Source organism: Bombus vosnesenskii, unplaced genomic scaffold (assembly GCF_011952255.1).
Source record: "Bombus vosnesenskii isolate JDL3184/JDL3185 unplaced genomic scaffold, Bvos_JDL3184-5_v1.1 scf7180000014540, whole genome shotgun sequence".
NCBI classification, from domain to species: domain Eukaryota; kingdom Metazoa; phylum Arthropoda; class Insecta; order Hymenoptera; family Apidae; genus Bombus; species Bombus vosnesenskii.
The window spans coordinates 631,957-657,619 of NW_022883508.1; the positions used below are offsets into that span (position 1 = coordinate 631,957).

At 44.6% G+C, this 25,663-nt stretch overlaps 1 protein-coding gene across 1 annotated transcript; it reads right to left on the reverse strand.

Annotated features, from left to right (window-relative positions):
* Window positions 1-4,670: 4,670 nt before the first annotated feature.
* On the reverse strand, window positions 4,671-6,251 carry LOC117240074. The gene has a single exon (XM_033505930.1). It carries the CDS (start codon window positions 6,249-6,251, stop codon window positions 4,671-4,673), a length of 1,581 nt encoding a protein of 526 aa, XP_033361821.1.
* Between the last annotated feature and the right edge of the window lie 19,412 nt (window positions 6,252-25,663).

The following is a 25,663-nucleotide window of genomic DNA, read 5'->3' on the forward strand; positions in this document are numbered from 1 at the left end:
ATTTGATTTTGATAATATGAACGATCTTACCTTGATCAAATGGACGTTGATCTGGGATTCGGTTGATAATCGTTACGATGCGGCGTGGGCTCGTGTAGATGCTGAGCGACGGAGATGCTTCTCTCCGATGGCGGTTCCCTTGATCAGTTGACTAAGTGATTGGAACTTGGATCTCACGCGACACTGTATAGTCACTGGTCAGTGCACTTTTTGGTGGCACGAAATCCGGCTCGAAGGACCATGTATTTTCGACCAATCGCGGGGAGACGTAATCGCGAGGAGAGACGTCAACGGGGGTCGTAAATCCCCGTTACGATTATAACAATCGACACCACGAATTGATCGATCCCCTGATTTCCGTTGAGATAATAAGGGGTGATTGAATTTGAATAACACTGGGATTCACAGTATTATAAAGTATATATTTCCAACACTTAGTTACACTGACGTAGAGAAATAAATAGTTAACAACTTGTCGCACGAAGATGCGATAGACATGTACGCTAGAGCAGGGCTCTTATAATGGAAATTAATGTGTCAATGGACTTAGCACTGTGATATGTTTAGGAGAGAAGATGTATGTTCGACAACACCGAGAACCGACAAAAGATGTGCGTGAAGTATGCAACTCTCGCGCTATGTGTAGACTGCTGCGTTAGGCGTTAGTTGGTAGACTGTCTGTCGCTCTTTTTTTTAATACGGAAGAAAAGTTCGGTGTGGGTGTGCCCCTGTGCCTAAAGAACGCGGATTCGTTGGTCCCACTTTCGTTAGGAAAAGTGAGGGTAACGAACCGCGGTGTCGATTGGTCATGACCTGCACTACTGCTCGAAGGGATGAGTAGGGAGTCTCCTACCATCGTGGTGCGTAAATGACTGTGTGCGTGAGAAAAACCTAGCTTGTTTTATTACAGGGCTATTCGGATTTTCCTAATGGGTGCATACCCGCTTTCTCCGTGTTTTTAAATGCGACTAATAAACCCAAGGACACCTCTAAAACCGACTGTGTTTCGAGCATATTTTTAAGCTTTAGCAATTCTTCAAGACAATCGGATTGAAGACATATGGCGAAACAATGCAGGGAAGTGAAAGTTATGGTGGGTCCTTAGGTTTATTGAGGGTCGAAGTGCCGTTACGCAGGTCGGTTGTTGTCCGGTCGCGCGGGCTGGCGTGCAGATGTTTTAGGCGGCGTAACACGTAGTAACAAAGATTCGTAGTGGTCCGCTGATCCTTCGATCTTCAATGATGCGCGTACGCCGAAATCGTGATTTCGTTTTCCCTGAACCGAATGGATCCTGGCAGGATCGCCAAAATGTAGCGTAATAATTTATCAAATTATTACAAAGTGTCGATCTCAAAACAGGAGATCGAGCTCTTTATTTTCACACACTTATACAATAAACTTTTTATTATATTCGAGGTTCACAACGATAAGATTTTGGGTAGGTTTTGAGTATTGCAGACTGCAGAGTGCTGGAGTGATTTTGGGAGGAGTATTTATATGAGTTTAGTGGTTGGAGTGGGAGAAAGACTTTGGTCGTATCATGTTTGGATGTTACTCTGGACTTTGGTCATGTTTGGAGTGACTGGATGTTACCCTGGCGGTGACTCATGATAAAATAATTAGGATTAACTATCTTATCGGAGTCAAATTTGTGACACACGCATGGCGCCGCCTCTCCTCTCCTCTCCGACTCGTACTTATCGTATTTTTCTTTCCCATGGTTCTTTGTCCATTGTTTCCGGTTCTTTCATGTTTGTTGTCCTATCTTGAGTCCTGTGTTATTTGTTGTTCCGAGTTTTGCTTCGTGGAGTTTCTTCTATTAGTCGTTGTCGTCTTTGTCGTTATTGTTGCTGTTGTTGTTCTTTCTTCCGGTGCTGTAGGTTCTTCTTCTTCTCTGTTCTGCTCGGGTGCCCGTCGGGCCAGCCTTGGGCTTCGTCTTGGAGGCTGGCTTGTCTACACACCCGGTTGTGTCGATCTTCTCTCTGGGGGTCGTCTTTGCTGCGATGTACCCCCCATCTCTCGTAGGATTCTTCTCTTCTGCTCCTTTGCCTGCAGAACGCTCGTTGTGAACTGACGGAAGTGGGGGTATACGTCCTTTGTTACAAATTCCCACTTTTCTTCCGGCCAGTGCAAGTCCAGTTCTTGTATTGCGTTCCGCAGTTTCTGTCTGTCTACATTGAAAATTGGACAATTTTCTAGGACATGATGAAGGGTTTCTTCCTCGCCGCAGTCGCACGAGTCCACTTCGCTCAGACGGAATGTCTTGAGTTTGCTGTTGAAATCTCCATGTCCACTGATGAACTGTGTCATGTAGTGGTCGGGTCTTACACAGTGGTTCTCAAGCCTATCATTGATAATGTCGGAGTATTCGAAGGTAGTTCTGCCCTTCAGTGTAGCCTGCCAGCGTTCTTGCCACTTTTCAATGGCTTTTCTGACGATTGCTCTCTCGTTGTTTGCTTCGGCTTGTCCTCTTATTTTCTTATAAAATTGTTCTGTAGGCCTTCATCACTTGGGGGAGTGCCATCCTCTGTGACCTTATCAGCATGTTCCTCGTTTTCCCATTCAACAGGTCGCTCCAGCCGGCTGCGGCGTATGTGATTATCGGCTTGAATAGCCCTTTGTACAAGGTACGCATGGCTGCGTGTCCGAGTCCCCATTTCGCCTTGGCCACTCTTGCGAGGCTGCTGAACAGTTTCTGGGACTTATGGGTTGCTTTATACATATATCGGTTGATTTTTAGGCCTCTCTCAAGGTACATTCCGAGGTATTTGATCGCTTGTCCCATTCTAATACGCCTGTTGTTGATCTTGATGACCGGTGATCTCTCCGCGTCCAATTCGCCCTTGACTAGCAGCATTTCTGCCTTTCGCGCCGATAGCGATAGTTTCTTCCTGGTGCACCAGGTAGAAACGCGTGTAACTAATTCCTGTCCCTTTTCCTGTAGTTCGATCCTCGCGTTTCCAGCGACTAGGATCACTATGTCGTTCGCGTACGCGATAGGTTCACACTCTATCGCGCTCGTCGGTAACTCAGCCAGCAGGTCATCGAATATAAGTTTCCAAATACTTGGACCCAATACCGATGAGGTGGGATGTCGTGATAGGTGCAAAAGGAATACTCAGATGTTTAACGAACGATAGTTTATTAAGAAACGATTTAACACACAGAATCAACAAATAAAAATTAGCAGATATGATCAACAAATAATTGGTAACGATTAACAACTAACAATTGACACCAAGAGTTCAACCGACGCGTTGCTATGCAATGTCACTGAGGACTTATTTATTTCACGGCGCAAGACAGACTGACTGTCCTTCTGTTCCGGATCGAACGGATCTTCCCTTCGTTGTCCATCGATATCCTCCCCTAACGTGCGTTCATTAGATGTGCCGCCGCGGCTGGCACGTGTATGCTCATGGAGCGAATTAAATACGTCGCGCCGAAAGGATTTCGGTACGTACGGTCGTACAAAGTCACCTGATACGTCGCAATATATTTCTATGCCGTGATCGGGGAAACGTATTTTCTTTAACCATAACGCGGATGTACCGGAGTTGACAATGTTGCTTAGTTCGTTGTTGGTTTCTTGCGCGACGGCGAGAGCTCGATGGCCCACAGATTTTCTTATCGCTTCGATGCGTGATAGAGCGTCGGCTACATTATTATCTAACCCCTTAATGTATCTTATGTCGGTGGTGAATTGTCCGATGTAATCTAGTTGTCGGAATTGTCGCGGCGAACATTTATCGGGATTTTGATTGAACGCATATGTAAGGGGTTTATGGTCGGTGAAAATTACGAAATTTCTCCCTTCTATGGCGTGTCAAAATCGCTTGACCGCAGTGTACATAGCGAGTAGTATGCGCTGTACTTTCGCTGCGCGGAGTTCAACGGTTTGGTAAGGAAACCTAACGGCTGCCAAGAGTCGCTGACGCGTTGCTGGAGGACCGCTCCTATTGCTTAGTCGGATGCGTCTACCGCGAGGCTAACAGGTGCGTCAGGTATCGGATGCACTAACATCGTGGCGTTAGCGAGGGCGCGTTTTGACTCGCGGAAGCTAGTTTCGGATTGCTCTGACTATTTGATGGGCGCGTTGCCCTTTTTTCCTCCTTTTAATAGGTCGTTTAGGGGTTGAAAAATTTTTGCGGCCCTCGCTATGAAGCGGCGTCGGTAGAAATTAATCATATCGAGGTACCTGCGTAGTGCTTTAACGGTCCCGGGGAGCAGTACTTCTACGATGGCGTCAACGCGTTCGGCTAGCGGCTTTATCCCGTCGGCGTTTACAGTATGTCCCAAGAATGTGATTTCGTTCACACCGAATTCGCACTTTACTGGGTTGATGACTACGCCATAATCGTTTAAACGTTCAAACAAAATCCGTAGGTGTTCGCGATGTTGTTCTGCGGTTTCGGAGGCGATTAAGAAATCGCATGCGAAATCGCATAAGAAATGTATGCGAACACAAACTCTAGACCACGGGTAATTTCGTCGACGAATCTTTGACACGTTCGCGCGGCGTTTCGAAGCCCAAACATCATGTTGGCTGCTTCGAAAAGTTCGAAAGGTGTCGTGATCGTGGTTTTCTTAACGTCTTCGGGCGTGATCGGAATTTGATAGTAAGCGCGGAAAAGGTCGATTTTTGAGTAGACTCGCTTACCGCACAGATGTTACGCGAAATCTTCGATATGCGGTGGGGGGTACCTGTCGGGTTTGGTGCGAGCGTTCAACGCACGAGAGTCGCCGCATGGTCGTAGACTTCCGTCCTTCTTTGGGACGACGTGCAGGGGTGATGCCCATGGACTCTTCGATAGCCGCATCACTCCTTGCTCAATCATTGCTGCAAAATCCGCCTTGACCTGTTTGAGTCGATCCGGTGCGAGACGTCGGGGTTTACTGTAGACGGGTGGCCCGAATGTGGTTTCAATATGGTGTACCACACTGTGTCGGATTTTCTCTCGTCCAAAGACCGGTGGACGAGTTAGATCCGGAAACTCCGCCAAAAGTCGATGGTAGACCGATTCGCCGATTACGGTTTTAATGGATATTTCCTCTGTCATGGCAGCATATCCCCTTGATGATAATTGGGTTGTCGTGTCGAGGAGTCGTTTATTTCGCGGGTCCACGAGCAACCCATAATGGCTCAAAAAATCTACACCTATGATAGGCGTTTGAACGTCAGCAATCACGAAGTTCCATTTGAAGGCTCGTTTTAGGGACAGGTTAAGGCAAATCGCAGTGGTACCATACGTTGCGATACGCGTCCCGGTGGCCGCGAACAGTTCGTACGCGTTTTTCTTGACGTGTCTATGTATTTTACTGCGGGAATATACGCTGATGTCGGCGCCGGTGTCTACAAGGAAAGAGAGATCTTCGTTCCCTTGTCCGTAACGAAAATGCGGCGGGATCTTAGGCCGTCGTCGTCTGCCGCGTCTACGGATGGCTGGTCTCGTTTCCCGACTTCCACAGAAGCTCCTCGCGCGTTCTCCGAACGTTGCATGGTAGAAATAAAAGACCGCGTCTTGCCGCGGCAGATCTCGGAAGCGCGAACGTCGGTGGTATCGCGAACGCGAGCGTGATCGTGGTCGACGATGATTAGTGATGCTCAACTCGTCTATCTGTGCCTGCATCTGTGACATTCGCTCGCTCAACACGTTGATTGCGGCGGCCATCGGTTCGTATGTTCCAGCGCTTTGCGTTGGTGGGTCCATTACTGCTGTTATTCGGGCGGTGCGCTGATAATCTTCTTTGAATTCTTCAGCGATCAGATTCGCTTGCCGCAATAACCTTCCCGGGTCCGCGTCGTCGACTGCAGCAAGGATACGCCTGATGCGGGCGGGTAATCGGTTCCTCCGCAGCGTGAGGGTAAAATCATCGGGCGTGGACGGGCTGGAAAGTTTTTTTAAATGTTGGTAAAACTGAGATGGCTTTCTATCTCCCATCTCTTCGCTTTTCACCAACTTCTTTATCCGGGTCGCGTCCGTATCGGATAATATGCGAATGAGCGCGTGTTTCAGTTTTTCGTAGCGTCCGGTCTCTGGGGGGTTCGTCACCAGGTCTTCGACGTCCTGAAGCTGTTGATCGTTGAGGCATTTTTCTAGCGTCACGTACTTTATGTTGTCCTCCGTAATCCGCGCTGCCTCGAATTGTCTCTCCAGAAGGGCGAACCATGCCGCCGTGTTCGTGGGCAGCAGTGAAGACATGCTGACCACCTGGCTGGCTAAAGTTCCCTGAGTATTATTTTCCATCATCGCGGCGCACTCAAAATCGGTGGTTAAAAAAAAGGCGACAGCATTATCACTGTCGCGTCTTTCACTATATATCACGTTAAATCACGTCGGTAGTCACCAGTTTGGGGTGGGATGTCGTGATAGGTAGGATGTCGAAAAGAATACTCAGATGTTTAACGAACGATAGTTCATTAAGAAACGATTTAACACACAGAATCAACAAATAAAAATTAGCAGATATTGTATTTTCGACCAATCGCGAGGAGACGAACTCACGAGGAGGGACGTCAACGGGAGTCGTAAATTCCCGTTACGATTATAGCAATCGACACCACGAGTTGATTGATCCCCTGATTTCTGTTAGGAGAATAGGGGTGGTTGAATTAGTATAACACTGTGATTCACAGAATTATAAGGTTTTATTTTCAACACTTAAGTTACACTGTTGAGTAGATACAATTCCTAGATGACAACTTGTAGCCCGAAGGTACGATAGATATGCACGCTGGAGCAAGGCTCTTAGACTTGAACTTCGTATGTTAGTGGACGTAGCACTAGAGGATACTTAGTAGAGGAAGTGAGTGCTCGTGCTTAGGCGTTAGATTTGGACTTAGTTGATGAGTTTTCTCGCGGTATAGTTGACTCTTCCAACGGTGTAGAAGAAGTTTGACTTGACTCTCCTGAGGTCGTAGGAGCAGTGAGTTACAGTGACGATGCTGTGTCGTAGAAAAGCTCGTGATGGGTGTGTCGGAAATAGGCTTCGTTGTTAATTGGTCAAACGAAGGCTGGTGGACTAGCAAGGATCTTAACTGCCCTCGATAGAAAGTTGCTATTAGGAAGCATCGTACGCGGAAAAACCCAACTTTCCTTTGTCAAGCCGTAGTAAACAATATCTTTCTTGATTTAGAAAGATATTTGTTCGGTCTGCAGGAGCAAAGGAGTTCGGTCTTAGCAAGCAAATTAATGGGATTTATGACGGGGCTTAATGTTATTGAGGATACGCCGTAAGAAGGAGAGGACGTTTAGTGTCCGTCGGGCCCGCGGTGTATGACCTGGCTCAGGTAGAGAGTCCCCCGGCGTAACAGATATGATCAACAAATAACTGGTAACGATTAACAACTAACAATTGACACCAAGAGTTCAACCGACGCGTTGCTATGCAATGTCACTGAGGACTTATTTATTTCACGGCGCAAGACAGACTGACTGTCCTTCTGTTCCGGATCGAACGGATCTTCCCTTCGTTGTCCATCGATATCCTCCCCTAACGTGCGTTCATTAGATGTGCCGCCGCGGCTGGCACGAGTATGCTCTTCGGTATGAGAATTCGGCGGAAAGAGCGTGAAGATATCGATGGCACATTGGGCACGTCGGTGTTGCGCTTTGACGGCGTAGCGCTTTGTATCCAGAGCCGTTGGAAAGTTCCGTGGCCCGTGCCGCCACATCGATCTCTGCGGGCATCCCTTCGTGACGGGCTTGCTGACTGCTTCATTTTTCCCGACGATTTGCACGATTCTGTCTGAAAAGTAGCTCCTCGTTAATCGATACAGGTTGTTGGGGTAGCCTCTTCTCTTCAGTTCATGCATTACGTTCGGCCACCATACGTTGTCGATATATTGAGTGCAATTGTGAGGACGCAATTCTTTTCGCTCATTTGCTCGACTTTTTCGCGGAATTTGGTAATCGCGTCCACCGTCGATCTTCCGGGGCAAAAGCCATATTGCTCGTGGAAAATGGTCACCATCCTAGTAGCCATCAGTCTTTCCAGCAATTTGTCCACCATAGAAAGCAGGCAGATTGGCCTGTAGGACTTCGGACTACTTCTGCCCCGATCCGGTCCCTTCGGGATGGTGATAACATTCCCCACTTTCCATCTTCTCGGGAAGACCCCCCAGGTGAGGCAGCCATTCATAAGCCTAAGGAGATCTTGATGGACCCCCCCCCCCCTCCAGGCGCGTTGTATTGTCTCCGCTTCGATTAGGTCGTGATCAGGACAATTTCCCCTTCGTCAGCCGTTTCACAGCGCCGCTGAGTTCTTCAAGCCGAAACTCTGAGGTGTTTTCGACATTCGGAGGGGTTGTCGTGCTCCGCCTGATGTCTGCGTGCTCCGGCGTATCTGTTTCTTCTTGGTCGTCGGGTAGGAGGGCGGACAACATCGCCGATGCGGTCGTTCGCCAGTTGGAAGTATCACTTTGTGGCGTCCGTAGGGTCGATACTGTCTCTTCTCTACCGTTCTATATGCGATACCCCAGGGTTCTTTGTTACCCTCCTTTGTTACGAATTTCTGCCAGCTCTGGACCTTGGCTCTCGTGATCATTTTCATGTACTCTTTTCTGGTTTCCCTATACCGCAGCTTCTCTTCTTCCCTCGTTGCGAGGTCCTTAGCCCCTTGGTATCTTCTTCTTGCCCGGTAGGTGTTCCTCTTTGCTCGTGTGAGCTCGGGCATCCACCATGGTACTGACCTATAGTGCCATTTTTTCTTTGTAATGGCCGCATCGCAGGCTCTTATCAGGACTGCCTGCATTTGTTCGGCCATTCGTTCGGCGTCCTCAGCCTGCTGGAGGGTTGTCTCTCGGAGTGCCTCTTTCTCCTCCATGACAACTCTTTGGAACACCTCCCAGTTGGCAATTTGCATGTTGTACCTTTTTTCCTGAAGCTGCGGCGTGGTACTTCTTTCCTCGAAATCCAGGCGCGTCTCCAGTATTCTGTGGTTACTGGAGGTTCCGTCCTCGTGAACTCTCCATTCTTTCACGAGTGGTACTGGCTCTGGACTCGCCATGGTTAGGTCCTATGTTCGATCGCCCTCAAGTTGTCTTGATGTATGCAGTTGTATGTCTGGTTGGTTAAGGACGTGGAGGCCGTATTGTGCTATAACGGCCTCCAGAGCTTCTCCTCTGTCGTCAATGCTCTTGCTACACCACAACGGCGATTTTACGTTTGAGTCTAGGCCAATGATGGTTTTCGTGCCCCCTCCTCCTCCTCAGTACTTTATCCAGTTGTTCGATGCCGACTCCGATGTCTTCGGTCGGCAGAAAGTAGTGGCTCATCATGTGAAATTCCGTTTCTCCGTCACTTATCTGCACATATACGCAGTGCGTTGTACAGAGTCCGGCGACTTCGAGTGGCGTTATGTGTTCTGATTTCACGCCTACTCCCGCCATTGACAGTATTTCGGTCCTCGACGGGCGATCGCGACTCCTGTTCTGAGTACAGGTGTCTTCCCGTCGATACTGTGTGGCTCTTGCATCAGCAAGATTTCGTCGCCATCAGCTCTCATCTGCGTCCTGATTTCGTAGGGAACGGTTTTGGATCGCTGCATGTTATGCTGCAAGATCCTTATTCCTCCTTTTCTCCTATGTCCTCTTCTGTTTTCATTTGTTCCTTTACTCATAGTTTGTTCTTGCAACTGTCGCTTCCAACTCCGTTTTGTACATTGGGCAGTTTACGTTGGAGGCCGCATGATCCCCCTTCTTCCCTGCCTTCCTGCAGTTTACGCAGCTGGCATTTTTGTCCTTGCTTGTGCGCGCTCTCGTGCTGTGCCCGCTTTCTGTGTAGTGTGCGCAGATTTTTTACTGTTTTTTTTACTGTTACGTGGTTTTACTGTTATCTACCCGACCTTGCTACTTTACTTTTCCGCTCTTTACTTTTTCCGCGTACGAGGGCTGCTTTGGTTCAGCCATCGCAGTTTTCTTAACCGTTGTTTTAAGTCGCTTGCTAAGACATGGAGCGTAGGAGAAAGGATATTTAAAAGGGACTACAAGAAGAGAATGAGGATGTTTGGAGCACTGGTAGAGAGTGTAGCGCTGTATGGAGCTGAGGTGTGGGGATGGAACATAAAGGAGAGACTGGACAGGGTAAAATGGAGATACGTGAGATGGTTGCTAGGCTTAGACACAACAACGCCAAACTAGATCCTGAGAGAAGAGTGCAAGATAGAGGAAATTAGAAAAAAGGCACTGAAAAGAGCAGTAAGGTATGAGGAGAAAGCCTTGGAATCGAAGAAGGAATTAGTAAAGGAATGTATAAAGGAGAGAGAAAGGAACTGGGGAACGGGCCAAGAAGGGAAAAGAGCAAGGAAAAGAAAGATGAGGTTAGAGGATAGAAGGCAAAGAAGGATAAGCGTTAGAAATAAGTAAAGGCAATATAAGAGATGTAATCAGGAAGTCGCCCAAAGCCGAAAGGCACGGACTAAGATTAAATAAATAAATAAGTCGCTTGTTGACTTGCAGCGATTAAACCTTCAGTAGCAGTGCCGGCTCCATCTCCGTCGTAGCCGGGAAGTCCTTCGCGCGAAGTTTTCGCATCACCGTCCTCTATGGCCTTCCCCATGAGCCGCACTCGACTGCTTCGACCAGGTCCGAACATGCACGGTCCTTGGCGATCTTGATCTCCTTTTGCAGCGAGCGCCGTAGCTCGCGGTACGCCCGGTAGCACAGGGAGACTTCTCCGGTGTCGCGGGGTCGTCTGCGGCGGAACCTCTGGTACCGTGTACGGGCGCGAGCGCATCTCGTCCTTCGCTCCGCGATGTCGGGAATTCACCAATACACGGCTCTGCTTCGTCCGGTGCCCAGCATGGTTTGCGGCATGGAAGCCTCGCATATTGCAGTCACGACTCGTCTGAGGTTGTCGGCCTCCTCCTCCACTTCTCTTTCCGTCGTCGTCGTCGATGCCTCCCAACTCCAGGCAGCTGCTGTTACGGCCGCCCGAAGCACATCTTCGTCCCACTCCTTGACCTTCCACCTTGGTGGCAACCGTGCACGTTTCCCCTTCGAAGGGACGCGGGCATCGCCAGCGGGCGCCGTTTGAGGTTTAGGTGTGTCCTTTACCTTCATAAATATGTAGATGTGAGATCGAATTCTATTACACCTTTTCTCACAGGCACTGCTACTTCAGTTGGACCAACCCTCCTTGTCCGAACTCTTCAACTTTTCCTCAAATTTCATAGTACCTAAGGTTTCATAGTTAGGTTGTTCGGCTCGAGACGTTAACGTGTGCGGACGTGTTTGTGACGCGCTCCCGAAATTAACAATTATTGAGAATTAAGGGTGACGTGTGAGTACGTAATAGTAACACAAATGTAAAGACTACTATTATTAATGTGTTAAAACAGTGAAATGAAAGTGGAGGGCAGATATAAGACAAATAAGTAATATATGATGTCGTTATGACAGATGAGGAGGGACAATTTGGGATAAATATATTAAATAACTAACAATAGACTGTTTAGTGGACAGTAAGTTGACAGTGGCATATGCTCGTGATGTGGAGGAGACAATTAGTCGCCTATAACCACTAATAAATGGTGGAAATTAAAAAGTTTGAAGTTAGGTTATAGGCGGTTATGTATCTAGCGTAAATAAACGTTAATTTGGAAATCACTTGATAAAGCGAACTTTTTTGTGATTGCAAGAGCAGTTGATGTATAAATTGGCGTGTTGGCGTAATTAAGTTGCATAAGTAAGCCCAAGGTGTAATTATGTTAACTGTATTTTGAAGGAATATTTTATAGTCCTGTTGTAGCTGATACTTGTATAACAAGATTTTTAGTATGGATGATTTAGTTAGTAATTTGATGTATAAATTTTTTCGATGTATAAATGTAATGTAATTTTATTATAGTTAATTTATTAAGAGGAGTTTTATACTCTTAAGTAGGAGTGATAGATGTAATATGTGGTAACGTGGTATCTTGGTGTGTTACACTGAGGTGATTAGATTATAAGTGACTGAGGGGTAATTGTGAATGTTTTAGGATGAAAAATGAAAAGGAGGAGTAATTTAGATGCGGAATGGACGTTATGATTTAACTCGATAGATAAGTGCATTAAGTTATAATTATTTTAATACTTGTATGAAACTTGATAGGATATGTGTTAAATTTTAAATATGGAAGTAATTATTTAATAAATATGGGTGTTAACAGTGCTGAGTTATTAATTAGTATGTAAGTCTTAATGCTAAGATAATGGATAGAAATTTGCAATTCAATTATAAGTACAGTATTATAGGATGTATGATGAATGGTATAGGTTAGGTTTCCATTTAAAGGGTAGGTATGTTATATGTTTTATATTTCGTATTGCTAATTATAATTACAATTATAATATTGCCGTGATAGGGATATTGCTCGTAGGATACATCTGGTTGGTGATACGTTAGATATTATTACGTAGTTCTTATCCTTCTTGCAACTCTCTGCAAGTTTTAATAAAAGATTTTTAATTTAAGCAATTGACTATTACAGGAGCTATTGAGTCAAGTATGATATTACAGTGTTGTTATGCTAGATACTTATTCATTTATTTATTAATATAGTTTTATAGTAGGTATGTACTTACTTATGCTTAGGTGAGTGCTGAATCACTGTAGTTCTCCAGTCTTATGTTTTCCAATCTCCTTCTGCATACGATCTGCAGTGCCGTCGACTCTTTCAAGTACATTTCATCGAACCTTTTTATTATATCATACGCCGTTTTTCCTTCCCTAACATACTCCAATTGTCTGTTCGATATTGCACTATAAATTATATTTATCGCCTTCAAATCCTTTTTGTCCCAGTCTTCATCGTCTCTTTCGTTCTTCATTCTAGTTGTAACAACCTCGCATTCCTTATATTTGAGAAACATCGTGATTCTTTGCTTCCACATTCCATAATCCTCACCATCGAATATAGGTATCATGATTTCCGATCTCTCCATTTTAATTGATTCTTCTTTTTTTTTCTTTTCTTACTCAAGCGTTCCTACGTGCTCGAAGTATATTTTTTTTCTCTGAAAGTTTTTTTTTCTTTACTGAAAACTCACTCGCAAGATCGTAACCACGCACTAAATATCTTGCAAAACTAGTAACCACGCTCTGCTACCATGTTAAGGAAATTCGAGGATTTGGGAATACAAATAATTGACTATATTTCCCACACAACAGTTATACAACTATATTACTCTCTGAAGAACGTCTTGCACGCACGCTGGTCGCCAACCGACTATCCTAGATTCTTCTAACATCTGGCAACAGTCTTTTGTCTCCACTAAGACCTTGACGCCCTCTGGCCCTTACACACACACTCTCATGTACAGAGTAAATGTATCACTTCCCTAACAGTGAGAGATAGTGGAATCGATGCTCGCATAGGGCGAGAGTGTCAGAGGGGTTTGTTATATTGATACCTGGAAGTAGGCACAGGGTGATTATTATGTTGATTATTCTGATTGTGTGGGTTGATTGATACTGTATATGTACTATGAATTTTACCTTATTTTATAACAGTAGGTGACTAGTGAGATGAGCTTGCAGCTAGCCACGTGATATGCTCATTGTGATTAATATTATTATTTATAATGACAGACAGTTGCCGTGATAGGGATGTAGTTGTGTTCTTTCTGCAGCTCTTGATAGTTTCAGTGGAGGAATTTTAATGTTAATACCTGCTTGGTGCTTGTATGTTGATGAGTTGTTACCTACAAGTAAGAATAAAATGGGTATGTCGTTTACTTATTTAGGTAGTTATTTATGCACGTTTAGGTGTTTATTTTATTATAAGCATATAAGAAGGAGCGTACTTACTTTTAAGAGGTAAGAGAACTAGTTGATGATTGCGTGCTCTAGGTGAAGGTTTCATTATTGAAAGTAGGTATTGAATGAACACTTTGTGAAGTAAATTTTGTACCATATATATTTTAATAATTGACCATTAAGATAGTACAAAGGAGTATAGTTTATTTTATTTATATATTAGGTTATTTTATTATAAACAGTGACTTTGAATTAGGTATAGTGATTATATGTCATTATAACTATTAACTACTTTTATGTGTATTTAATTTTATTTATTATTATTTGTTTTATTATTTATTTTTTTATTTACTATAAGCTTTTTGGAGGGACGTACTTATTTTTAAGAGGTAGAGAGAACTAATTGACGATTGTGTAGTGTTAGGCGAAGGAGGTTACGATACCTAAAAGTAGGTAACAAATGATTACTTTGGGAAGTGAATCTTATATTATGTATATTATTTTAACAATTGGAAATCAGAAAGTACTATGGAGTTAGTTTACTTAGCTATGTATTAGTATATTATCTATATTAATTGACTGCTGGGATAGTACGATGGATGTATATTACTAGTAATTGTCTTGTGAAGGAGGCTTTTAAATTTGTCACATATTTTTCTATGTTGCTTTAGGTGTGATATACTCTCTATTTTTGGCATATAAGAGGGAGGTACTTACATCTAGAGGTAGGGAGAACTAAGTTGATGCTCGCGTAGTGTTAGGCGAATGAGGCTTTGATGTTGAAAGTAGGTATCAAATGATTACTTTATGAAGTGGATTTTATATTATTTTAGCAAGTGACCTCCAGGATAGTACTATAGAGTTTAGTTTATTTTACTTCATTTCACTATTTTACTATAAGGATGGACTATGGATTAGGTATGGGGACTAGTTATTATTTTATAGTAGATGATTAGGGAAATAGTACTATGGATTTTATATAGTTATTGACTATCGAATTAGGCTTTTAACTCTTCACATATGTTAGGATATAGGTTATAAAGGTGGATATATTATTTAAAGCAGTTGACCATTGAGATAGTATGATGGAGCTTATTACCGGAGTTCGGAGAGAACAGTGTTGATCTGATGGGGAAGATATATAAGCGTTGGGGTAGGAATATTCTTTGCGGCAACGGTGACACATGATGGGTCAGAGGTTATCCGGAAATAAATACCTTATTTATTTATTTCAGATAGTTTATCGGGTGTTGAAGCATGTTGGATACATACCTTGTTTTTAGTGGGATATATTGGCAATGTATAAGAATATGTAGTAGTTTTACTGAGGTGGCTATTCTTGACTCAGTTATGCTTCTGCTTGACATTAGTAGGTTATGTGCCTCTAATAGATTGTTATACAAGTACAGCTGGGAACAGTAAACTTTCCATAGCTGTATAGAGCTGTGGTTGTAATAATAAATGTTATAAATTAAAGTGAGCTGCTGGTGGACGTGTGGTTGTGCGTTATAAATCAATTATTGAGTATACGAACGCACACGTTACACTTTATGGGACACGCTTTTGTTACTTACCGTAGAGATAGCTAATTGAGCGTTTTAGTGAATATTAATAATGAATTGAATTAGTGCTGGTAGCAAGATTGCACTTGTGGCATGGCATGATATTGTCAGAACGAGAATAGATTTTGTAAAGACGCGCACGTGGGTAGGTGATCGAATCCGTATTGTGTGGCTAGGAAGAGCTGGACGCATGGTGCTAGCGGGTCACGATGCGCATGTAAGGTGGTTCGCGGCGGCGATGTGTGGCCTCGCCACCTTACGAGCAACGTATGAGAGAATGTATCGGCCCTTTGCTTGTTCTCTCCATTTGTTTGTTGGGCCAAAAGGTCCAGGCGTCTTTGTACTTGCGTGATTTGTTCTTGTAGATGGTTTGATATCTCAATACTTTGTTCGTCTCTACCAGTGCCTGCTTTATCTTTCGACATCGTTTTAAGTGTCTCTAACTCTTTGTTTGAGTCTTGTTCGAAGCTAGATAGTCTGCCTCTATATGCAAAATGAATCCAGCGTTTACCTTGATTTGTTAGCTTCCGTAGATGCTTCCAGTTCCAAAGGCCTTCTGGTTTCATGAATTAAGAATTCGTCGCCGAGGATGACCGTAGTCCAAGTTAGTCCTTCCCGTAGGAATGGATGTCCTTGTTTTCCAGACGAAGCGATGTTTCACAATCCTGGGATCTAGTGTCCGTAGATGCTTTATGCTTTATGAATGTTTCTTCCGGTTTCGTTGATAGTTACTTCGTTGTCGCGAATGACCGTAGTTCCAAATAATTCTATCTTCCGTAGATGATGAATGTCTTTTGGTTTCCGAACAAACAATTTTCACTATCCTGGCAGGATCGCCAAAATGTCACGTAAAATTGATACTTGGGTTATAGTAAGAAAGCTGAGTCGTAACCCAACTACTAATCTTCCTTTATAAAACTGTAATATCGGAAAATAAAGATAGAAAATTTTTCCCGATTGCTTACAATTTATTAATATTAAATTGAATATACAAATATAAATTGGACAGAAAACGATATTTATTTAACGGAAACTAAATGCAATACTGTAATATCGTAGAATAGCTTTGATTGGAGATCGGCTGAAATTAGAAAACACCGTGTACGTCGTCTTTCGTGGTTTGTTTACATCCAAGAGCGCCTAGTAACAGTGACGCGAGAAAAGATAAGCAGCGTCAAAACAGAAGTACGGTTCCATATTTCAAGGAGTGGCAATCGAGAGGCCAGAGTATGTGAGCCGAAAAGTGTGTGTGTGTGTGTCATAGCTTCTGTGTAGCCGATGATGCGTCGGAGGTCAGGGGTCGAAGCCCTTATCTATGATGTGGACTAAGGTGTGTCATAGCTTCTGTGTAGGCTATGATGATAAGGTAGTGATGTGTCCAAAGGAGTTCAAAGCTCGGGATCGCTATCTCATGGTTGAAATGAGATTGATGTCACACGGACGAGATCGTACACATGAAAAACTATGACAGGCTATGTACTCAACCTTGTGCCACTGGAAAATGAGATGAAGAAGGAAGTCGATTACATACAGTGACTGAAGCTAGTTTCGGAACGGGATATCGCTATAGAGATACGGTGCCAAGTAAACGGAAAGACCAAAAAATATTGCGAACTGATGCGTACGCAATTGAAAGACTTGGTAAAGTTCATGAGGAAGATGATGAAATACACTGACTATGCACTATACACTGACTATCAAAAGACCATCGATAACAAAGAACATAGGAAGACCCTGTTTGTCTTGTTTAATTTGATCAATTCACTGGAGCGAATTGTCAACCAATGATCTAACTATTAACACCGATGAAGCGAATGTAAAATCGAAGAACAATTTGGTGAAGGAGAGTCGATCTGAGAATTTACTCGCGAAGAATTAAGCTTTCACGCAGTCTGATTCGTTCTCTGAACCTGACGCAACTGTCTCTATAGCTACAATAGAATAGTTTTACAGAAATCACAACAGAAATTTTCGAACCGATCCAAGTACATATATTACAACGTTCATCGATTCGTGAAGAGACTCTTTGGAATATTTGTTTTATTATAAGTCTTACCAGAATGACTGGAACAATTCCGAAGCTAATCATCAGATACAAGAGCTAAAAAAAAACAAATACTTTACTGTACACGGAGCACAGTGCTCGTAGGAATGAACAGTTTGCCTATTTTCTTTCGATTGGTTAAGTGTAACGTGAGGTAGTAGGACTCGTAGGGTACCCAAGAAGTTTTATTTAATAGTGTGTTTATTAACTCGACTAATGGCTTCTTTACACGTCTCGACTCGCGACTCGTGCAGATGAAATTTATTCAAGACTCCTTGTTACGCCGGGCGACTCTCTGCCTGGCCCAGGTCACACACCGCGGGCCAGACGGACACCAGATGTCCGCTCTTCCGTACGGCGTACCCTCAATAGCCTTAAGCACCCGTCATAAACCTGAGTCACTTGCCTGCTAAGGTCCTTCAGACCCAACAAATGTCTTTTCTAAATCAGTTTCCAAAGACTATTGTTTACTACGGCCTAGCCGAAACCTGCCTAAAATCAATCGGAGAATCGGACTCTACGCCCTGGTCGCGTACGTGTCTATTCCGGTTGTTTTCTTCGTTCGTCTGGTTGTCGTTGGTTGCATCGCTCTCATCGCGGGCGTTCGTTTGATCGGCGTCTTGTTCGTGCCGAAGCTTCACCGGAAACAACACGTTACGAGTATCAGCGGTTCTTTGTTCGAAGTCCTCCGATACGATAAAGGCGGGCTTTAAGTGGTTTACGGAGACCGTCACATCGCGATTATTTATCTTTAACGTGTAATTCTTTTCGCCTCTTCGGACCACTTTAAACGGCCCGTCGTAAGGCGGCTGTAAAGGGCCTCCAATCGCGCCATGGCGCAAGAATACATACGGCGATGATTCTAGTTCGCGAAAAGCAAAGATTTTCTTTTCGCCACGTCGCGTAACTGGATGTGGCCTGATTTTCCCCATCTGTTCTTTTAGCCGGTTCGTGTATTCCGAATTGGCCCGTTGATTCGTCGGTAAAAAGAATTCTGCCGGCAATCGTATACCGATGCCGTAAATCATTTCGGCCGCCGTTGCATTGAGGTCCTTCTTGGTAGCGGTTCGAATGCCTAACAAAACGATCGGCAAAATTTCGACCCAGTTGCTCGTGTAGTGACACTTAATCGCCGCTTCGAGTTGTCAATGTAGGCGCTCTACCATCTCACTGGACGCGGGATGATAGGCAGTCGTGCGCAGATGATTGACGCCCAGCAACCGGCATAATTCCTCGAATAATTTTGATTCGAATTGTCGTCCTTGATCAGAAATTATTTTAAAAGGCACGCCGAAACAGGATATCCACGTAGAAAGGAGGGCCGAAGCAACGGTTGCCGCTTCCATATCGACGATGAGAATGACTTCGGGCCAATACACTTCGGGTCAATACACGTTAGAAAATATCGGTAGCCTCGCGAATATTGCATCACGATAATGTGTATGTGTATGTGTATGTATTTGAATCGACCTGCTGACGCTTCAAATGTTCCAACTGGTGATGCTATGTGCCTTGTGACTTTGCATCGTTTGCATGAGATGCATTGCCGTGTCCATGTTCGGCAATTTTTGTTTATGGACGGCCAGACGAAGCGCGTCGTCACTAGGTTTTGAGTGGTGCATATCCCAAGATGGGAAAGTCCGTAGAACGAATTAAATACGTCGCGCCGCAAGTATTTCGGTACGCACGGTCGTACAATGTATTTCTACGTCGTGATCAGGAAAACGTATCTTCTTTAACTGTAACGCGCATATACTGGTGTTGACGATGTCGTGTAATTCGTCGTCGTTTTCTTGCGCGGCGGCGAGAGTTTGGTGATCCACAGATTTCCCTATCGCTTCGATGCGTGACAGAGCGTCGGCTACGTTATTATAGAAGGTCTTTACGTACCGGATGTTGGTGGTGAATTGTCCGATGTAATAAAGGTGTCGGAATTGTCGCGGCGAGCATCTGTCGAGACTTTGATTGAACGCATACGTAAGGGATTTGTGGTCAGTAAAAATCATGAAATCTCTCCCTTCCATGGTGTGTCGAAATCTCTTGACCGCGGTGTACATAGCGAGTAGTTCGCGATCGTACGCACTATACTTTTGCTGCGTGAGGGTCAAGATTTGATGAGAAAGCCCAACGGCTGCCATATGTCGTCGACACGTTGCTGAAGAACCGCTCCTAATGCATAGTCGGATGCGTCTACCGCGAGGCTAACAGGTGCGCCAGGTATCGGATGCGCTAACATCGCGGCCTTAGCGAGACGCGGAAACTAATTTCGGATTGCTCCGACCACTCAATGGGCGCGTTACCCTTTTTCGCCCCTTTTAGCAGGTCATTGAAGGGTTGGACAATTTTCGCGGCCCCCGGTATGATACGACGGTAGAAGTTAATTATACCGAAGTACGTACGTAGTGTTTTAACGGTCGCGGGAAGCGGTACTTTAACTATGGCGTCGACGTGTTCGGCTAGCGGCTTTATTCCCTTCTCGTTTACGGTGTATCCCAAAAATGTGATTTCGTTCACGCCAAATTCACATTTTGCGAGGCTGATAACTACACCGTAAGCGGTTAAATGTTCAAATAAGATCTGCAAGTGCTCGCGGTATTGCTGGTCTTTCTACGCAGTGTGCGCAGATTTCATAATTTAATCTACAATACTTTGCTACGTGGCCGTATCCTTGGCATTTAAAACAACGGCTAACGGCTATGTAATCGCTAACCTTACAGGCATTCGAGGAAATAAATACCTTGTTAGATATTAATTTATCCCTTACCTGGGGGAGGGGGGAGGGGGTACTTCCAGTACCCAATTGGTTTCTTCAGAGTCCTTGCGGCCAGTTCTGAAGCAGAATCGAATGGCTGCAACATCCTCTTCTGTCAATCTGTCCTGATTTTGCTTCCTGATGCAGACCAATAGTTCCTTTTCCGGGATTTCCCGTGGTACGTCGTATAATATTACACGGGGTAGTCTCCTTTGAGGCGTGCTGGTTTTTAGTCCAGCCTCCTTTAACTTCGCGTTCTCCGTGAACGCCCTTAGGCCTTCCGGCTTCGTCGTTTCCACGACCAAGCCGTTCCCACTTATTTACCATTAATTTACCACTAATTACCCACTTATTATCCAATTATTTACCATTAATTACCCACTAATTTATCATTGAGGTAACTGTTGTGGAAGAGAAGCTCCTCCACAATAACCCCTCATGTCTGTAAAGCAGCGCATAATAATTGCGGTTTGTTCTTTATTTACCTTTTTATTTCGGTCTAAACAGAAGGCTAACATGCTTCTCTCTATTTCTTTTGCCTGTGCTCTTAAGTTGCGGACAGAGCTGGGCTTCTCTTCTACTGGTGGCAACGATGGCTGCTGCTTCACTTCCTTCTCCTTTTCCTCACATTCGCTCGTCTTCCTCTTCTTCAGCTCGGGATTCCTACCCTCCAGCTTTTGGGTTCTGAGTGGCTGGAGAAGCACCCTCAGCGCCGGTTTTCTGATGCCGGTTTTTTCTCTACCGTCGACAAAGGTGAATTTTACCCTGTACTCACCGTCGATGAAGTTAATTCCGTTTTCTATAGCCGTCGGTAAGTTCCCACCGCCGGTAAATGCCCACCATCGGTAAATTTTCCCGTCGGCGATAACGCAGTTCCCACTACTACTACCAGCACTACACAGTAGTTCATTAGTCGCCCGAGGGACACCATGGCGGCGAAACCGTCGCGCGTCACAAAGATGGCTGCCTTTCTTCTTTGTCTCCACACCAATTCTTTTTACACTTCTCACGCTTGTAATTCAACAAACTCCACTAAACTTTTTACACACACCCACTCCTCCCCTTGATGACAATTGGGTTATCGTGTCGAGGAGTCGTCTATTTCGCGGGTCCACGAGCAACCCATAGTGGCTCAAAAAAAAAAAAAGAAAAAAAAATCCACGCCGATGATGTTCGTTTGAACATCAGCTACCACGAAATGCCCGTCTTAGGGACATGTTTAGATTAATCACAATGGTGCCGTATGTTGCGATTCGCGTTCCGTTGACCGCGAACAGTAGCCTTGGGTAGTAACGCACTCACGATCCTGATGCCAAAGATGGGACCGTCAGGATAAGTTCCCGGGTACTTTGTACCTTGAGGCCCCCGCTTACGTGAGTCCCATCTGGAACTGCCGAGCACGGTTAGCAGGTCGCCGGCCGGTAGTGACCTGGCCGTACATTTCCACGATATGATAATGGCAATGACTTAGGATGGATGTCGAGCGTAAGCCAAGAAGCCGCGGGTGGTGCTGCAACCTCTGAGGACGCAAAAGCCGGAGGGCTCAACGCCGGAGAAACAGAGCACAGAAATGAAAGAAAGGAAAAGGATTGAGGAAGAAGAGAAGGAAACAAAATAGGAATCCCGACCAGCACCTGATACAATCAGGACGATACCTGATATAAGTGAGCAAGCAGGGGACATAGTAAGAAAGGTCCTAACGTTCTGTCTTGACCCAAGCAAGAAGATAAATAAGGATCAGGCCGCAACAATTATCAGGACGGGCCGCAGGGACTCCGAGGAGACCAATTGGATAATAGAAGTAAACCCCCCCCCCTCCCAGGTAAGAGAAAAGCTATTAAAGGGAAAGATGTATATCTCGTAGAATGCATGCAAGGTCCGCGATTTTATTGCCATCAGCCGCTGCTATAAATGCCAAGGCTATGGGCACGTGCCAAAATATTGCCGCGTCGATTACGAAATCTGCAATAATAGCCAGGACTAACTATGAAAAAAAAGCATAAACAAGAACAGAACAGGACATGGGAGCAAAAGGGGAATACGGATCCTGCAGGATAACATGCAGCGATCCAAAACTGTCCCCTACGAGATCAGGACGCAGATGAAAGCTGATGGCGATGAAATCTTGCTGATGCAAGAGTTATACAGCATCGACGAAAAGATACCTGGACTCGGACCAGGAGTCGCGATCGCCTGTCGAGCATCGAAATACAACCCGCCAACAGCAAAATCACCGTTGTGGTGCAGCAAGAATATAGACGACAGAGCAGAAGCCCTAGAGGCCATTATAGCTCAATACGGCCTCCACGTCCTTAACCTGCCAGGGCAGGCCTATACATTCGAGACAACTCAAGGGCGATCGAACAAGTAACAAAGAACCCTGGGGTATCAAATATAGAACGGTCATGGGCAAACTCAGGAGAAAAGAAACAGTATCGACCCTACGGACGCCACAAGGGGATACTTCCAACTGGCGAACGATCGCAGCGGCGATGTTGTCCGCCCTCCTACCCGACGACCAAGAAGAAGCAGATACGCCAGAGCACGCAGAGATCAGGCGGAGCACGACAACCCCTCCGAATGTCGAAGACACCCCAGAGTTTCGGCTTGAAGAACTCAGCGGCGCTGTGAAACGGTTGACGAAGAGGAATTTGTCCTGGTCACGACCTAATCGAAGCGGAGACAATACAACGCGCCTGGGTGGGGGATTCATCAAGAACTCCTTAGGCTCATGAATGGCTGCCTCACCTGGGTGGTCTTCTCGAGAAGATGAAAAGTGGGGAATGTTATCACTATCCCGAAGGGACCGGATCGGGACAGAAGTAGTCCAAAGTCCTACAGGCCAATCTGCCTGCTTTCTATGGTGGGCAAATTGCTGGAAAGACTGATGGCTACTAGGACGGCGACCATTTTCCACGAGTACGTGATGTTCTCGGATCGGATTCAGCAGCCTCGCAAGAGTGGCCAAGGCGAAATGGGGACTCGAACACTCAGCCATGCGTACCTTGTACAAATGGGTGTTCGAGCCGATAACCACATATGCCGTAGCCTGCTGGAGCGACCTGTTGAATGGGAAAACGAGGAACATGCTGATAAGGTCGCAGAGGATGGCACTCCCCAAGTGACGAAGGCCTACAGAACAATGTTATAAGAAAATAAGAGGACAAGACGAAGCAAACAACGAGAGAGCAATCGTCAGAGAAGCCATTGAAAAGTGGCAAGAACGCTAGCAGGCTACACTGAAGGGTAGAACAACCTTCGAATACTTCAACAGTATCAAGGATAAGCTTGAGAACTATTCAGATTTTAAGAATATGATCAATTTGATTGATGAATGAGTAACAACGGGATCTGCTTAAATCATGCAAATTACAGAAAAATTAAAATTTTTTAACAAATGTAACAGATGTAATATTATGTAGATTCTTGAATATTATAGCGATAACTTGAATGATAACTCATAAATAAATATACTGTAAGAATAGTAAAGAATTTTAACTTAATTACAGGTATAAAATATATAATTCAACTGTGCTCTTACAAAATAATTGTGCTTCAATTTAGATACTTACATTTAATTTTTCTGATCTGTTGTCATTTTTTAGGGCTTTCGATGTTTGGGTCTCCAGAAACTTATATATGGACTTTATAAAATTCAGGTAAACCTATTCACAAATCTTTTCTTTTACTGGTATAGTGAGTCCATTTTTTTTATTTTTATTACAAAATGCATGTAATCATGCGTTTCCATTTTTATTAGTACAGATTTATTAAATACTGTACTATACTCTTTTATGAACGAATTCTTACAAACTGATAGCTTGATATGGTACTCGCCGTATTAAAAATATAATCAAGATGATCGAGCCGAGATTTTTATTTATACGGGCAGTATGCGTGTAGGAAACGGTAAAAATCACTGCGTCTTTGCCTGCGATTGAACTGAAATTTGAAATATATCGATCGCGCCTTTACATTTTAGGTTTCCCTATATTTCCTCAGATAACTATTATCCAGTTTTCGTTTTTCTTCATGAGTACTTTCTTGGTGGATGCAGATTCGGATGAATTCACGTGTGACGGAATATATCAATCTAGTCAGGTTACATATCTATATGTATACATTTTTCTGAGTGTATTTGGACATTTCATTCGACAGAACGCAAATTCGTCCGAATACACATATCCACACTGTTTCGTCACGTATACATGTATTAATCCGATTAGAAGCGAGAGCAAAATGGATACACAGAAAACAGCCTTGGACTCTACTTTCACCTCTACTTTCAAATTATTCCACCAACTCATAGTCATAGATTCATGATATTCTGCTTAGTGTGGACATCATTTTTCAACTACCGAAATGTATTTGTTACGTCGCGTGATATAAACCGTGCGACGTCCCTCGTTATTTGACCGCTAAGGGTCCGCTGACCGTTAGTCAGACCATCAATAAACCTAAGGACCCACCCAAAATACTGTAGTATCATGGATTGGGCCAACGCCCATGCCGCGCTGAGTGCACTCGTTCCGTCAGGACGGACCCCTCGGAGCGCGCGTCGGAGTAGACTAACATCCACTAAAGTAGAAGGACCAAGTGATAAAATAGTGACAAAAAAGTGAAAAATACGGCATCGACATCATCTCCATAAATACAAATAAGAACAAAAAGAAAATAAAATAAGATAAGACAAAATAAAACTGTACCAAAAAATAAAAGCCACCGATTATGAAGCCAAGAGCAACGAAACGGAACCCACCGTAGACCCAATGAAAGAAGCCTCCAAGAGAAAAATAATTATACATAAAACAGCCAGGGAAATCAACAGTATCCTAAGACTCCCCGCGCAAAAGACGCGGAAACTCAACCCACAACCTAACCTGGTTGCCAGGGCAAAAAGTCTAGCAACCGTCCCAGGAAACACAGTTGTAGATCATCACCCCAACCAAGAAGAAAAGGCTAACGAAACCAAAAACATGAAGCCCACAAGAGCTACTTCGCCTCCAGCGATAGCAACAAAAAATAGATTCAGCATATTACAAGCTGAACCAGAGCCCCATCCACAACCGGGACCATCAAGCTACCCCACTTGGAAATCAACGCTAGAACAAATAAGAAAGAAAAACGAAACATTACGAGGCAAAACGGGAAGACACGGTCTCACCACGTCACCGGAACAATCGGCGCAGCAAGGGCGACGCACCCCACCGTACAACCTAGGAGGCCCGGCGCCTCCAACACCGCCAAGGGGGGACCGAGCACCGGACGGACGCCCCACCGGACGCTCCGCGGAGGAACGCACGAGCACCCCACCCACCACAAGAGACAACAGGCCGCCACCCATCAACATAATCCTACAAGACCCCAAGGACACCGTAACGCTCATAGAGAAAGTAGCGGACATTAAACAATTTCACATCAAAAGAATACACGCAGGTAAACACGCACTCTACCTCCAAAACCTACCCGACTTCCATAAAGCGAAGCAAACACTCCTCTCAGCGAACACAACCTTTTACACATACACACCCAAAATAGAGAAACACCATACATACCTGCTAAA